The following is a 16,641-nucleotide window of genomic DNA, read 5'->3' on the forward strand; positions in this document are numbered from 1 at the left end:
AATGCAAATAACTACTACCATTTCAATCATTGTTGTGTTGTTTAGTCATTTTCAATTGTGTCCAACTCTTTGTGTCTCCTTTTTGAGGTTTTCTTGGCAAAGATACTGGAATGGCTCGCCATTTCCTTCTCCGGCTCATTTTGCAGATGAGAAAACTGAAACAAACAGGGTTAAGTGATTTGCCCAGGTTCCCAAAGCTAGTAAGAGTCTGCGGCTGGGTCTGAATTCAGGTCTTCCTGACTCCAGGCCCAGATGCTCTATCCACTCTGCCACTTATATACATTATAAATAGATAAATATACACATATTGGAAATATAGGCTCAAAAATGTTTACTTATAGGGTATATAGTCAAAAAAGTTTTGAGACCCCTTATCTAAAAAATTGCTGGCATTATGAGTGGCAAAGAAGGGAACTCTCAGCAAGCTGTGGGAATCTTGAGAATCTCGAGGCTGGCTATAGGTTCTGCAAGCAAAAGACTTGTAAACAACTGGCCCACCAGATGTGTTTAACATAGTTGTCAGTTCAAAGTGTCAGATCTTCTCAAGGTTAGAGTATGGATATGCCTACAGGGCCCTTGGAGAACATTCTAAGATTCTGAGATATCTACCCCTCCGACCCTCTGTTAGGGTTAGGGCTAGAATTAGGGTTAGGGTTGAACTTTAGTCAAGGTAGGGCCTTAGCAGGGCTCCCTGTGGCCGCCATATCTTTCTAGCACTGGTGAGTGAGAAAAAGCTAGCTATATTCAGACATCCTTTTATTGACGAATTTTTCTCCTGTGGTGACTCTACAGAGAACTCAAGGAGGCTCATGATAAAGAACTGGCTGCTTTGGAGGAAAAGTATAAAACAACCATGAAGACAGAGAAGAGTGTCGCCCAAGGAAAGCTAGGTATGGCCACAATCTGGGCAGACTGCTGCTTCTGTAATGTAGAGGAAGCCCAGTGAGCATGGCAGGGAACACAGGTTAATTGGAAAGCGTCTGCTAGGTTTTTCCTGGGATTCTTCCTAAAGCTTAGAAAAGGAAACATACTGTAGAGATGATGACTAACAGGAGGAAAATCCACTCATCAGCATTTCTAACAAGATGGGGAATCAGAAAAGCCTAATTATCAAATCCCAGCTTCTCCACTCTGTAGCTGGGATTGCACATAAGAATCTCTTTCCTACCTACTCCTCAAGGCTATTGTGAGGAGCAAAAAAAATAAATAATAATAATGTGTTTGAAAGTATTTTGGAAAATGTAAAAGTCCTATGTGTATATGCGGTAGTAGTCATCATTATTCACCATGCGATGGAGTCTTATGCAGTAGTGATGACTATTTGTTTATTTCCTCTTGTCTAGAGAGTATGGTGAAGGAGTACAAGTATTTGAAGAATATGTTCCGAATGTACCAGGTGAGTTCTAGTTACTTTGAACCCTTTTCAAGCATAAGGGAAGCTGGGCCACCAACTCCAGACTTCATTTCCTGGCAGATCATCCATGGTGAAACAATCCAAATGGGGGAATGGGATGGAAAATAACTCCTGGGGAGACAGGGCAGCAAAGAGGTGGTGTGGGGATGTCCACTCCAGCAAAGAGGGACTGGTACAGAGCTTTTAATTAAATTGAATGGAACAGTTCACTACTGGTTGCTCACTAACACTGTTAATAGATTGGTGGAGCTGCTTGTGTATACAGTGATTCTCCCAGGCTTATTTTTTATTCTCAGTTTTTTTGGGTAAACGCCTATGGAAACAGGGAAGTATATGTTTCCTCAGGCCAGTAAAGCAAGTTGAGCAGGTTGAAGTGTCAGTGTTTATTCTTTTAAAAAAAAAAAATTGAGTATTTGTGTTCATTGGTTCATTAATTTGTTCATTCATTTATTCAATGCTTATGAGCCCCTGCCAAAGGGAGGGAAAGAAATTGAGCTAACATACTGTCACCACTTTTGAATCCTACTTTTGGGAGCACTGCCATGTTCGTGTGTGTATAGATGTGGATGTGTGTGTGGAGAGAAAGACAGAGACAGAGAGAGTCTGGACATGCTTTTAGCTGTACATTTGTGTGAGAGGCAAATTTTTTCTGAAAGGTGCTAAAAGTCAATGAAAGGACTTTTGAGGGTTTCCCAGGAGGTTTCCCCAGCAGAAGAGTCATCTGAATGCCCAGGAGACAGAGGGAAGAAAAGTGCTCAAATCCCCAACAGGCACCAGGGAGCATTTCTAGGGCAGCCGCTGCCTTGTCCAAGAGAATTCCATTTTCCATGACCCCAAACAGCTGCCATTTCCATCCTTGCGCAGCTAGCTCAAGAGCAGAATGGCTGCTACCAAGGGACTTGGAGCAAAGCAGTAAGGGCTGGCATCATGTCTGAAGTCTCCTCGGGTCCCCATGAAGTAGTCACGAAGAGCCGACATTCATTCCCATGGGGCTTTGTTGTTTTCAGAGCACCTTCCTCACACCCACTTTGAAGGAGGAAGTACATGTGCCACTAGTCCCATTTTACAGATGAGGAAACTAATGTTCACTAAGGTAAAGTGATTTGCTCCAGCTCACGTAGCTAGTAAGCGTCAGGGCCAGGATTTGAACCCAGGTCTTCTGACACCAAGCCCAGCACTTTTTCCACAATATTCTACTACTTCTATTTGAGGGGTTCTTAACTTCTTTTGTATGATGGACCCAGTGGTGTGCTGATCAATGCTTAATCGCTGGCTCTGGGGGTGGGCAAGGGGAAATGTGTGTATAGCACACTTTTAAGTTTAATCTGCATTATTGACATCATCTCCATCACTTTCTTCAGTATAGATGATCTACGAAACAAATCAAGCAGTGGTTTTTATGTGGAGTTTCTTGATTTCTAATGTGTAAATACTAACACTGAAAATTTAACAATCAGCTCTCAGGCTAGTTTAAGCTGGTTCTAACACATCTTTACATGGATCCCTTTGGCAGTCTGGTTGAAGCCCATGGACCCCTTTTTCAGAATACTATTTTTAAGTGCATAAAATAAAATATACAGGACTACAAAGGAAACAAATTATATTGAAACACAGTTATGAAAAAAATTTTAGTTCACAGACCCCAGGTTAAGAAACCCAGCTCTATTTGATTTTTCTTCTTTTGAAGAACATGCCATTATTTCCTAAAAAAATTAACAATCAAACAAAAAACACTGACTAATGGGCCTTTTTACCTATCTCTTAGATGGTCCAATGGGATTTTCACCTGATTCACAATTCCAGCAGAACCCTTAAGCATAGGGGTAACAAAAAAAAAAGACCAACTTTCTCTTTCTTTGCTAACATAATAGCATAAACATATCCTTTTTTTCTTTCTTGAACGCATTCTTTAAATATTCCAAAGACCAAAGCTGGAAAGATGTTGAAGTTTATTTCCTGTCATTTCCATTTTCCTGTACTTCACTGTCTTTGTCTAGACAACTTAACAGTGAGGGTGGTGTGGGGCTTTGCAATAGAGAACACTACTTGGACAGGCACCATCAACTCTCTACATCCCACTCTTCCATTTCAATACCACCATGTGATTTTAGGAAAATATTTTTTAAAGTCTCTCCCTTCCCTTCTCGTGAGCATTCTTGATTTGTAAGACCACAATGTCCATAGATTTTATGGTCCTCTGTGTTGCCCTAGGACAGTATCTCAGATGAAATGGAGGAGAAGTGGTCGAGGAGGAAGGTTGAATGGGAGAAGAATGAGAAAACGGAACGAGAAAAAATCCTATTACAGCAAAGTAAGAGAATCTTGAAGTGTTTTAGGCATATGGATGACCCAGATTTATTGAAAGGAAATACAATCAAGTGGAAAGATTAGAATGGAAGGACTGTGGCCTAACTCTAAACCAGTTCCTTGTGCATTCATTTGTTGTTGTCATTTGTCCTTCATTCTTGAAGAGGACCATGAGGAGGTGATGCTGTGACATGCAAGTGAATTGGATTTAAGTGAGGGAGATCTGTGCAAAGTCACCAGCCTCACTCCTCCTAATGAATTTGTCAGAGTCACAGTATGTCCCATTCGTTTCCATTTTTATTTTTTTAGAACAATAATATAATCCAGTAGTTTGCAACTTGTTTTTTACTATGAGGATCCCTTTAACATAAAAAAATTTGTGGATCCCCCCAATCATAGTAACTGTACTATTAGTACATAATTGTGAAAATGTGTGGGTGAGCCATTAGTTTGACCCAGGCAACCATTTCTTATGTTACTGAGTATTTTGTGTTTTCCTCCTTGTGTCTTTCTTTCAATCACAGAAATACTTATGACAGTACACATATATACACACATGCTTTATTCTCGGATTCTCCACAGAATACAGACTAACAAAGAAGTTTGAGGTGGATGTAGAGGAAGAAAAAAGAAGAATAGAGGAACTCCATATTCAAGCCTGTGAAAAGTTCAATGAGGAGAAAGAGGTAATTCCCCCAGAGGAATGAACAATCATAGATCCGCTGTCAGCTTTTAAAGGCAAGAAATAACATTGTGTGCCTTCAAATGACTCGCAGATGTCATATTTAACAGCTAGTGGTTTTTTAGAGGCAACTTGAATTTAAATTGAGTTATTAAATGAATCGGGGGGCCAAGGTACCTGGTTCACAGTATTGCAATAGCTAGCATTTATGTAGCACTTTATGGTTTGCAAAGCGCTTTACAAACATTTTGTTATATCATGCCTGGTCATTGTATTGATTAAGATTCTGTAACAACTATTCTACTGAATGTTCCAAGGGGCCCAAAATCCTCTTTCCAAAGACAGCATGTGATACCTTAAATACGTTAAATACCTTAAATACGTTAAATACCTTAAATACGTTAAATACATTAAATACCTCCATACATTATAGAAAACAAAGGGCTTTGTAACAATCCATGACTTGAAGAGTTAGTTCTTACCATGTCTGTGACTGTAACTTACAACTTAGATGGCAATTCTATTCTGTCTCTTTCTTCCCTTCCTCCTTCCCTCCCTCCTTCCCTGCGTTCCTTCCTTCTTTCTTTTCTTCTTTCCTTTCTTTCTGTCCTTTTTCTTCTCTCTTCTCTTAACTCTCATATGCTAGATTGGGGAGGGGGATGGGTTGTAGATCTTTCTCTTGTTTTTGTTTTATCTTCGTGAATGGGACATACGTTCCTTTGTGTTTCCTGTGGTTTTGATTTAGTCTTGTGGAACATATGGTCACAGAATTGAATGGGACTTTAGAGAACCTCCTTCCATCTTACAGATGAGGAAACTGAGGTCCATGGAGCTTAAGTGACTCGAGTGAGGTCACAGAACTGGAATTTGAATCCAGGTCCTTGGATGCCAAAATACAGTGCTCCTTTCACTGCATCGTGGTGCTAGATCTGAAATAGAAATTACATAAGATTCACCTTTAATATAATATTGCTTTCAGGCATTCATAAAACAACATGAAATTGATATGTTGAATTTGGAAGAGCTGCAGAAGGCCAAGGAGGTAAGATTTTTTTTTCCTTTGGGATTTCTGCTAACAAATAAGCAAAATGAAAAAATGAACCAAAGGAGATTGACTCATTAATGCCGTTCCTCAAAGCATTGAAATCAATGGACCACAGCCAAGCTTTCTGGGGATTTTAGAACTTGTTACCCAACAAAGCCTTTAGTGTCCTTTTAGACCCAGGACTATTCTTGTGTATGTTAGTTATAAATCAGCTTAATGTATGACTTTTGTAGACCAGTTTGAGCTAGAGCTTGTTCTCCAGCTCCACTAAATTCAAACAAGGACATGTACTTTAACCATCACTACACTACCCAGTTCTACCTTTGAGCTCCATACATTGCAATCATATATCATGTGAAGGCCTCCTTGAGGGAAAAATCCTCCCCACTGCCATTGCCAGATCTCTGCTCAAGCCCAGTTTATACTTCATCGGAGCTGGAAGGGACATCAGAACTCGTTCAGTCCAAACCTCTCATTTGACAAATGACAAAATTGATACTAGAGAGATTAAGTGGTTTGCCCATGGTTATAACACAGACATTAGTAGCAGAGCCATGACTTGAACCTAGGGAAACTGATTCCAAATCCAGCATTCTTTCCACTACACCAACACTGCTTCGACTTTCAACCTGCACTGCACGATATGGCGAAGACATTAGTCTCTCAAGGGGTTCTGAAGTTTCTTGGCCAATTATGTGATTTTTAAGGTTTGTCACCAAAAGCTTGAAAGTCAAGTGATGATTTTTTGTTTTGCCAATGTAATTCACCAAAACCATCTGTTCATTCTGGGAGAGAAGGGGAGCAGTGATCTCTGTCTATGGAGAGAAAGACCGCACTGATGAAATTACAAATCCTAGAAGTTTTAGAGAATTGTTCATGATGACCAAGCATATGAACTGATTTGTGTTGCTCCTTCTGCTGAAAACTGACCAATGAGTCTTCGATCGCAGGGTATTTGCACACCTTGCTGAGACATAGACTAATGGGAGTATACAGCTCACTTAGTGACCTCAGGAAAACAAGGAGAACAAGGCAATGTGAGGATTAAGTGTAGCACATGAAATCATAATATATTTAGTCTATTACTAGACTAAAAGTTTGTCTGTGAGGTCAGGAAATGTCTTCTATACATTTTGCATTTTCCCCAGTCCTTAGCACAGTGCTTTATAAACAGTAGGTGCTCCATAAGTGCACATGGAATTGAATTGAGTCTCTTTCTCCTAATAAAGGCTGTGGAGGAAGAATTGCAGGCACAGTCTCTTATTTTAGAATCACTGAACACATCGTTATACCAGAGTCAAGTGGACCTCCAGAAAGAGGTGAGTTCCAGTGGTGGAGAGGGGATAGCAGGTGAATAAAGCATGAGAGATTGACATCTGGAGAGAACATTAGGTCATCTAGTCCAACCCATTTGTAGCACAGTAGGCTGCCTCCATTGATGTACTATGGCTGTCTTACTCAGCTGCTTGCCTAGGGAGGAGGGATAGTCAGCTTTTGAAATACCTTTCAGAAAAACCATGCAATTAACCTGGAGCAGCTCCTCCAACGGAAGCTTACCGAAGTTGAAGAAAAGTACAAACATACAATACAGAACCTGACAGAGGAAAATCTAGACCTGAGGTATGTGTGTATTCATAGGGAAAATGAGAATGGAAACACTGGGATTGGGGATACAGTGGGGAGGGCTTTGGTGAGACACTGCGGGGAGAAGGGGGAGCTCGTCTGAAATTGTTGTAGAAAGGATCTTTGCCATTGGAAAAGAGAGAAAATTACTTAAGCTCCCTAAAGCTAGTTTGTAGAACCGATTTGGAGATGAAATTTGCTAGTTTAGACCATGCATTTTCCTGATTCTCATTAAATTATATTTTATTACTGTTATCCCTTTTTAAAGGTTAATTTATTCTTCATTTTGAATTTAAATTCTTTTTAAATGAGCATTTTCATATAGAGAACAGAACAAGAAAAGAGGATTATGTATAAAACCACTCCATCCCTGAACTTGGGGCATTTTTGCTGGCTGTACCCTATGTTTGGAATGCTGTCCCTCTTCCTCTCTACCTCCTGGCTCCTCTAGCTTCCTTCAGATCCTCAATAAAATCCTATTTTCTACAGAAAGTCTTTCTGACACCCTCTAATTCTAGTGCTTTCCCTGTTACTGATCATCCCAACTTCCATTTATCCTATGTATTAACAGCTTTCTTGTAAAGAGTTTTTCCCATGATATTTCCCCCACTGACTGTTAGCTCCTTGAGAACAGGGACTGTCTTTTACCTTTCTTTCTTTACCCAGCTCTTAATACATTGCCTAGCATATTGTAATCAATTAATAAATCTTTATAGACTTTATATGACTGGCATAAATCTTCATTTCATAATATTTGCTTTACTTTTAAAAAGTATAAAATCTCACACGTTACTTTCAAAGCTGTCCTGCTTGTCTGTGCTTTCTCCTATTATCTTCCATGAATTAAATTTTTTCTAGTGGCTTTATTTTTTTTAACATCTCTATTGCTCACCTCTTTTCTCCCCCTAGCCCCTTAGCCTAATTAAAAACTCAGAGAAAGAAAAAAGAAACTCCTATATAAAATAAGGATCATTGAGCGAAATAAATTCATACAGTGGCCATGTCCAAAAAATGTGTTTCTTTTTCTGGGCCTTCAGCCCATCACCTCTCTCTCAGATGATATAGAACATGCTTCATCATTAGTCCTCTGGTAACATGGTTTATCGTCTCACTTATGGGTTCCTAAATCTTTTGAAGTTGCTTTTCATTACAATGATATTATCCATCTATAAATAGTTCTCCTGGTTCTGCTCACTTCATTCTGCACCTGCTACCTAGCATGCTCTGAAATGGTCTGTTTCACCATTTCTTATAGGTAAATAATATTCCATTACATTCAGATATCATAATTTGTTCATTCTTCAGTTAATGAAGACTCCTAATCCTAGATGATAGTTATTTTCTCCTTCCCTTCAGGATCAGGAAGTTACGTTTTGCTTCTGGTCATTTCCTTCCTAGTATCATACTCCTCTTAGCCCCACTTTTTTTTTCCTAGGTAATTTATAACCAGTATCTTTTTTTATTTTTATTTTCAATGATTAATTATTATTTTTTCCCTCTTGTCTCCCCCCAACCAACCACCCATTCACTGAAAAGAAAAAAAAATACAGAATTCCTGAATTATATAAGCATAGTCAAGCAAAACAGTTTTATTCTGGTTACTTCCAAAATGAACTTCTTATTCTGCCCATTAGCCCATCTCTCTGTCATGAGGTGGGGAGTGTTCCTCTTTATCAGTCCTCTCTCTGGAATGACAGTTGATCAGAGCTCTTGAGTCTCTCAAAATTGTTTGTTGTTGTTGTTCTACAATATTCGGATTACGTTGTAAATTATTCTTGTTCTGCTTAAATTAGTCTGCATCAGTTCTTACAAATCTCCCAGGTTTCTTTGAAATTGTCTTTCCCCTCATCTCTTATAGCATAATAGTATTTCAATACATTCATATGACACAATTTGTTCCACCAGTCCCCAGTGATGGCCATCCCCTTAGTTTCCAGTTTTTCCTAACATTCAAAAGGAGCTGCCATAAAAATTTTTGTATGTATAGGACCTTTTCCTCTTTCTTTGATCTCGTTGGGTATAATAGGCCTACTCGTCATGTTGCTGAGTCAAAGGGCATACGAGCAACTTTTGTGTGACTTGTGTCTTGCTGGCATTGATTAAGATTTTATTACAGCCTAATGAACTTCTACTCTTTACAGGCCAGCATTTATACTTCAAGTAAAGCTACATTCCAATGATATAAATAAAAACATTAAAATTCAAATAATTATTTAAAATAAAACCCAAACAATATTACTCCCCTAGTTTCCTCACAAGTAAGGCAGGATGTTGTATACATTGTCAGATGTGGATGTGAATAAATTTTTTTTTTAAGTTTCCAAGTCACCATAGTCGCTTGAGAACTTATTTCCTCTTCTCAAAATTTAATCAAAAATAATATTCCTTTTTAAATCTGGGGGCATTGCCAGTTATAATTAAGATCCCACCTGGGCAAAAGGCTGGGGCCATGTTCTCTTACGCATGAGAATCCTATGCATTCCTTATGTTTCATTTCTAAAATAATGTCTTTTCCTTCACCCAACAGGCATATGCTAATCTTAAAGAATGAAGAGCTTTTGGCAGAAAGAAACAAGAGAAATACCAGGGAAGAATCTTTTGTCTACCATGACTTACTTACTGAGAATGAAACTGTAGACCCAGAACAAGGAAGTTGACTGTCTCCCAGGGCCTGGAGAATTCACGTGAAGAACTTCCTTTCAGGCTTGCCTGTGACTTGTTCAGTTCTTGGGCTACTGTATTTTTGTTTTTGTTTTCACAACTTAACTTTATCCAGAGTTGTTGGAAACATAAATGTCATCGAGCCAAGATTTTCTTTCCCCATCTATCCCCACTTTAAGATAATCTATGAACCTTACTGTTCATTTGATTTTCTGCCTGAGTATGGCTGAACATTTTGATGATTATAACACAAGGAATGTTTTCCCTTAGCCAACATTTACATGCCATTAATTTTTCATTCTGCCCTTCCTTGATGCACCAGGAGAGGGGCTCTCCCTAAGTCCATTCTCTTGCTAAAAAAGATAAATGTGTGGTTGATCATATCTTCCAAAATCATTAGATGTTAGAATTGGAAGGGGTCTTGGCAATATTCTAGTCCATGGGTGTGGAACCTGCAGCCTTGAGGCCACATGTGGCCCTCTAGGTCCTCAAATAGTGCCTTTTGACTGAATCCAAACTTCACAGAACAAATCCCCTTCATAAAAGAATTTGTTCTATAAAACTTGGACTCAGTCAAAAAGTTACACTTGAGGACCTAGAAGGCCACATGTGGCCTCAAGGCCAAAGTTTTCCCGCCCCTGTTCTAATCTGTGCTCCTCATTTTCAGGATAAAGAGAATGAGGCCCAAAGAGACTGGTCCAATGTAACACAACCATCTAATGGTAAAGCCAAAATTAGGCCTTAGAACTCCCACTCCCAAGTCCAGTGCTCTTAAGACAATGCCACACTTTTATACTACCCTAACTTTCCAGAATCAATTTGTTGGAAAACAATCTCATTTATAAATTTTATATAAAAAATGGAGCCCTGGATCTAGAGTGGCATGGTACAATAGAGTAGGTGCTAAACGAGGGGCCAAGTAACCTGAGTTTAAAATTCTGGCGCTGCTACTTTCTGGATCACCTTGGGGAAGTCACTTGACTTTCTCTGGGTCCTAGGTTATCTATGAAATGTAGGTCTTGGACAAGATGACCTCTAAAGACCCTTTCAGTTCTGATGTTTTCTTGATTGACCCCAACATTCTATAAACTATGGCTTGGCAAGAAGTTCTTGTGGTTTCTCTCATCCTCTCTTATCCAGAAATTTATGACTTTGGGCAAACAGTCATTAGCAAGGCCCAAAATCATGATGATTGACTCAGGAAATTTTAATGATAGGAATAGTCTATTGAATTGAAGAAGTCTCCCAGTGGATTAGATGCTTATGGTGCTACTCACTTCCAAGGCCCTGGTTATAACTTCATACACTTGAATTTTAGATTGAAAAAATAAAACAAAACCCTTCACCTAAGGCATTACTGTGTTATTCCAGTGGTGACAAGAAGATATGATGAATTCTTCAAAGTTAATTCAACCCAATTCAATTCAATTAAGCATCTGCCATATCCCAAGCAATTGTGCTAAGTACTAAGAATACAAAGACAAAAAAAGAAAATAGTCCCTGCCTTCAAGGAGCCTACATCCTTCTTTGAGTAGAACAGTATTGGGTGGGGAGGGGTGGAGGGAAGATAGCAGGATCAGGAAAAGCTTCATGTAGAGTAGCCTGGTTCTTTTGGAGCAACATGAGCAGAACCTGATGCTGCTACTTCATTAGCTAGGGCTCATCAGCTCTGCTGTCAGTCAAAAAGCATTTATTAATTGTTAGAAATAATCATCTTACCAAGAATTTCACCTGGCCATCAGTGAATTTAGAAAAAAAGGATTTTTACTTCACGTCATTATTTTTTGCCCTTGTGAAGAAAGGTCTCTTCCTAGGTCCAAGCACACTTAAACTGGGTACAACGCTATTTTATAATTCAACCAGATTTTAATTTCGAGCCTTGAACCCCATTGGTCAGCATTTCAGGGTTCACTAAGCCCCACCCCCATGTGAGTCTCCACACCTCAAATGAATTCCCTTAATTGATTAAAGGCCAAACCCAGAATGTTTTAAGCTTCCTTCATCATTAACATAAGAAAAGTAATGAAATTCTCCTTTGGCCTTTGAAGTTGTGGATTCTACCTAAAGTACAAAGCAGGAGTTACTCAATAAACAGGCACCCACATCCTTGTGGAGTGGAGAGTTAATCAGCATTTCCAAAACTTTCAATCCATTCTTTTTCCTGCCGTCCCCAAGAAATATGACATTTTCTGTGGAAACAAAAGCTCAGTTCATTTTTTACAATCCTTCCTGGCTTTTTTGATCAAAATATTTTTGTTTCCACATCTTTCTCAAACTTAATCAATACTTCCTCACTTTCTTTCCCATATGAATTATTCCCCTCTTCCATCTCCCCTTTTGTAGGCATAATAAATATGGGAAAGGGAAGGGGGAGAGGTCAATTGATGCATTGACAGATTAAAAGGGGACAGTCCCCTTTATAAATACAGGTACAGAGGCCCAAAAGAAACTAATAATGAACAATCAATTGTCCCTTTAAGATTCAGAAGTCTTGTCTCATATAGCTGTCTGGTGGGGAACATCTGATGAAGTCCCCTGGTCTGGGCACCTGTTCCAGCCATCACCAGCGTAGTATCTCAGCATCTTCTTCTTGTCAGAACCAGGTTCCTTTCATCCATTCTCCTACAAGTGACTTCAGCACAATTTTAAATTACCATTATACCCTGATCATTCTTAGAAGTTCAAAATTGGAATCTTGGACAATTGTCATGTTTAAGAAATTCATATCAGAACCCAGCTTTTATACTTTATGTTATTAATTCCCCCACCAGGAGGATGAGATTTCACTAAGGACTTAATAATACTTTCCAGTACATAGATAAATACATTAAGTTTTTAACACAGTGCATATAAAATTATAAAACAATTCCTACTTCTAGTCATGCCATGTTTCTTTTAAGGCACTTGCAAAATAAACCACAAGCCATTCTTATTTTAATGTTAACTAATTGTAACAAAACAAGACAAGTGTGCTATTAACTGAGTAACAAAATAATATTCTCACAAGCCCTTTATCTAATGGTCTCCATACTATTACAAAGAATTAAAGGATACTAACTTATACAGGAACATATGTGTGTGTGTGTGTGTGTGTGTGTGTGTGTGTGTGTGTAGTAACCTAAGATGTTCCGGAATCAATTATTTAATAGACTTGTTATTGTGCTTACAAAACCTTTGATTATAGAAATTTGCTACTAAGAAATTAGGGACACAACTTATAGTATGGGAACAATATTTCCCCAACTTCATGTCAATTCCAGGGAGAAGTTCTGTGTGTCAAACTGCAAACTGCATTGAGCCAGGTTTAAAGTCTGCCAGGTTTCAGTTAAGGAATCAAGTCAAGAGAGTCCCACCTCAGCACATGGGGAGCAGTTGCCCTGTCAACCTTCTCATGAGATCATACCTGCAGTTCATACTTGCCCTCAGGATTGCTGGCATCATGGATCAGTGACTCAGACAGCCTTTCTGGATATTCATACCTGGAGTCAGACTCAGAAAAACAGTTAACAGTCCTATTAAGTCTTTGATTAACTAAAACAAAAGTAGAAGTATATGCAAGCTACTTGAGGCTCACTTTATCAGACATAAACAGAAGAATGCTTCTGGTCAGTTTAATCCAACAGGAGAACTTTGCTATCACAAAGGATTATGGTATGTTAACTCAGGGTGGGCCAAAATGTCTTTTTATTATAGGCCAGTCCAGGTTTTCAGCCTCCTTCATGTAATGAAGGGCTAAATCAAGTCTCACAACAGTTGGTGTGGCAGAGATAACAGATCAGACTCCCTGGCATCTACCTGCATCTTTCAAGGATAACAGATTTCCTTAATACAACAACAGAACAGTGATTAGCAAGTAAACTGAATTTCTAAACTTAACCAACTTAGAGAAGAATGCTGAACTTGTGAATTTCTGAACTTAACCCAGAATTGTGACTTAGGTAGGATACAAAATGTCAGTGGTGATACAGAATAGAATCAGTTACAAAAGGGGAGACTATTCATTTGATTTTCTCAGTCTCAATGGGTAGCCTGTGTGTTTCCTAAGTCTTTTAGGTCTAGGTAATTTGAGTTTCATCAGACCAATGCTTTAACAAACTATTCTGAAATGCTCTTTCAACTGTGCACGTTCCCTGCAATCCCTCAAACAGGTAATTATGCCTGACTCTGCTGTCACTGCAGTATCTTGGGTGAAATTGTTGCCACAGACAAATTTCCCCTGAAACTTCCAGAACCAAGTTCTACTGATGATGTCTGGTGCATTTATGAGATGCACCAAATAAATAAATGTGCCCTGTATTTTTCCCATATTAGCCAGAAATACATGGTCACCACATTGACATTCCAGGACCTTATGACTGATCATCTATCAAACAAGAATTTATTAAGTACCTACTATGTGCCCCATGCACATTCTATTGAGGAAAAAACATGTGAATGTACATAGAAAATTTAATATAAAAAGTAATCCAAGAGATTTACCAAAGGAGAACACTAGCAACTGCAAGTAGTCAGTAAACAAATATTTATTAAGCACCTATTATGTACCAGGCACTGTGCTAATCAATTAAAATACAGAGAAAAGCAAGGAAGTCCCTGCCCTCCAGGAACTCACAATCTAATGGGGGAGTTTTGAGGATATTACTCATCAGGAGAGGACTAAGATACTATGTTTGTCATTCTGTACTTTTTTTTAAAGAGAGGAACAAAAAGATGAGATCTTTGTTAAGATTTTTGTCTTCTCCCCTCCTTGCATGTGTGTTTAAGCAGATACTTTATGGATATTCACATGAATTCTCCTCTCACCTCACCATGGTGTAGAGGCAATGTGGATTTTCTAATGTTGTGCTACCAAGCTCTGGTAGGGCCTACCAAGCTGCAAGGGCATTGAGTACCAAGCCTCTAGTCTATCTAAACTCAGATTTATTACCAGTGGAATGGTTGCCAGTTGAAGATTGGGTAAAGGGGGAAGGTAGACTCACAGAAGCTCCATGATGCTATTCCTAAGGTAACTTTTTGATAAACTTTTTTGGTGTCATGGGTCTCTTTGGCAATCCGGTGAAGCCTATGGACCCTTTCTCAGAAAAAATGTTTTTAAATACATAAAACAAAATGCTTGGGATGATAAAAGGTAACCAATTATATTGAAATAATCATCTTTGCACAAAGCCAATGCAACTAAGATTAGGAGGGAAGCAGAAAACTGGGAAAGAATTTTTACAACCTGTGTCTCTGATTAAGGCCTCAATTTCTAAAATTATATAGAGAGAACTGAGTCAAATTTATAAGAATACAATCCTCCAAATGACAAATGGTCAAAGGATATGAACAGGCAGTTTTCAGATGAAGAAATTAAAGCTATCTATAGTCATATGAAAAAAATGCTCTAAGTCACTATTGATTATGTTGTGCCCTGCCCCTCCCCCCATTTACCCTCCATCTTGCCCTAGCTCGCCCTTCAGTTTGTGTTCCCATCTCCACGGAAATGATCCTGCCCCAGCTTGCTCTATAGTTTGTGCCCCCATCTCCACAGAAATCACTTTGTGTTTCCTCCCTTTAAGTACCCTGCTCGGGGCTGTTCGATTTGAGTCTTTACTCCCAACGGTCTCCAGGCTTGAATAAATCCATGTCAAAATTTATATCTGGGTCTCCCTTGCTTTTTTCAGCACAACAATTAGAGAAATGCAAATCAAAATAATTCTGAGGTATCACATCACACCTATCAGATTGGCTGACATGACAAAACAGGAAAATGATAAATGCTGGAGAAAATGTGGGAAAATTGGAACACTAATGCCTTGTTGGTGGAGTTGTGAACTGATCCAACCTTCTGGAGAGCAATTTGGAATTATGACCAAAGAGCTTCAAAACTGTTCATACCCTTTGACCCAGCAATACCACTCCTAGGTCTGTATCCCAAAGAGATTATAAAAATGAGAAAAGGACCCATGTGTACAAAAATATTTGCCAGTTTGTGACATATTATCACTTTGACATGAAAATATATAGCTTTTAGAGAAAGAAATACATAGAGAATTTTCTCATTTATTTTGAGGTAGTCATAAAACCTTTCATGTGAAAACAAAACTATTAGGAAAAAAGTAACATTTTCCAATGAAGTCTAGTTCCTCTGGTTCTTAATTTTAAAAGAAAGAAGCTAATTCTGACAGAAAGAATGCTAGGTGAAAAAAAATTTGGCCTGACTAAAATTAAGGCAGTTAGACCATGATTTATATCAGTAAGTAGTAGGGAGCCTTTTTTTTTTCCTGACAAGTACTCATAGAAAAACTAAACCAAATGCACTTAAAAAGCAACTTTTTAAAACCAAAAAAATGTCATTTTAAAGTACATAAGATTGAAATTATTACTTCTAAACAGCCTGTACATATTGGATAAAAGATAATAGCTCTCATTTATATTGTACTGTTAGGTTTGCAGAGTGCTTTACAAATACCATCTCATTTTATCCTAACAACCTCAGCAGGAAGGTTGCTATTATTTTCCCTATTTTACAGATGAAGGAATTGAGGCAAACAGAGACTAAATGACTTGTCCAAGGTCATGCAGCTAGTTAAGTATCTGAGGCTAGACTTCGACTCAGGTAAAGGTGTCAAAATTAAGAACTATAGCCATTAAATTTGAATTGTAGGCCATAGTTGACAAATGAGCAATGCAGTCTGAGTTGCCACCTCCCTTCACATTGGAAATACTCCTCCCTTGCTTTATGGAGACATGGTTTTCCTTCAGCTCCTTTTCTCAAGAGTTTTCCTTCTCAATGCAGCCCACCACTATGGTAGCCAGAAGTTGGAAAATCAAAATAAGCTTATCTATGCTTTGCTCCCTCAAAGCTTTCAACTCTCATTGACCTATCTGAACTAGCACTTGCAGATTCCTATTCCAATATTCTATCTA

At 38.6% G+C, this 16,641-nt stretch overlaps 1 protein-coding gene across 4 annotated transcripts in view; it reads left to right on the forward strand.

Moving 5' to 3' along the window:
* FLACC1 (flagellum associated containing coiled-coil domains 1) overlaps nucleotides 1-10,004 on the forward strand; it is a 37,019-nt gene extending 27,015 nt beyond the window's left edge. Inside the window, exons 9-16 of one of the 4 annotated variants that reach the window (XM_036757846.1) lie at nucleotides 793-890; nucleotides 1,344-1,396; nucleotides 3,626-3,725; nucleotides 4,304-4,407; nucleotides 5,383-5,445; nucleotides 6,678-6,767; nucleotides 6,959-7,068; nucleotides 9,599-9,877. In XM_036757846.1, the coding sequence (XP_036613741.1) occupies nucleotides 793-890; nucleotides 1,344-1,396; nucleotides 3,626-3,725; nucleotides 4,304-4,407; nucleotides 5,383-5,445; nucleotides 6,678-6,767; nucleotides 6,959-7,068; nucleotides 9,599-9,728 (748 nt within the window). In that variant the 3' untranslated portion in view covers nucleotides 9,729-9,877. Of the gene's footprint in view, nucleotides 1-792; nucleotides 891-1,343; nucleotides 1,397-3,625; nucleotides 3,726-4,303; nucleotides 4,408-5,382; nucleotides 5,446-6,677; nucleotides 6,768-6,958; nucleotides 7,069-9,598 lie in introns of all 4 variants that reach the window. The other 3 variants (XM_036757848.1, XM_036757845.1, XM_036757847.1) reach the window with 3 other exon arrangements.
* The last annotated feature ends 6,637 nt before the right edge of the window (nucleotides 10,005-16,641 follow it).

Source organism: Trichosurus vulpecula, chromosome 4, assembly GCF_011100635.1.
Source record: "Trichosurus vulpecula isolate mTriVul1 chromosome 4, mTriVul1.pri, whole genome shotgun sequence".
NCBI lineage: Eukaryota > Metazoa > Chordata > Mammalia > Diprotodontia > Phalangeridae > Trichosurus > Trichosurus vulpecula.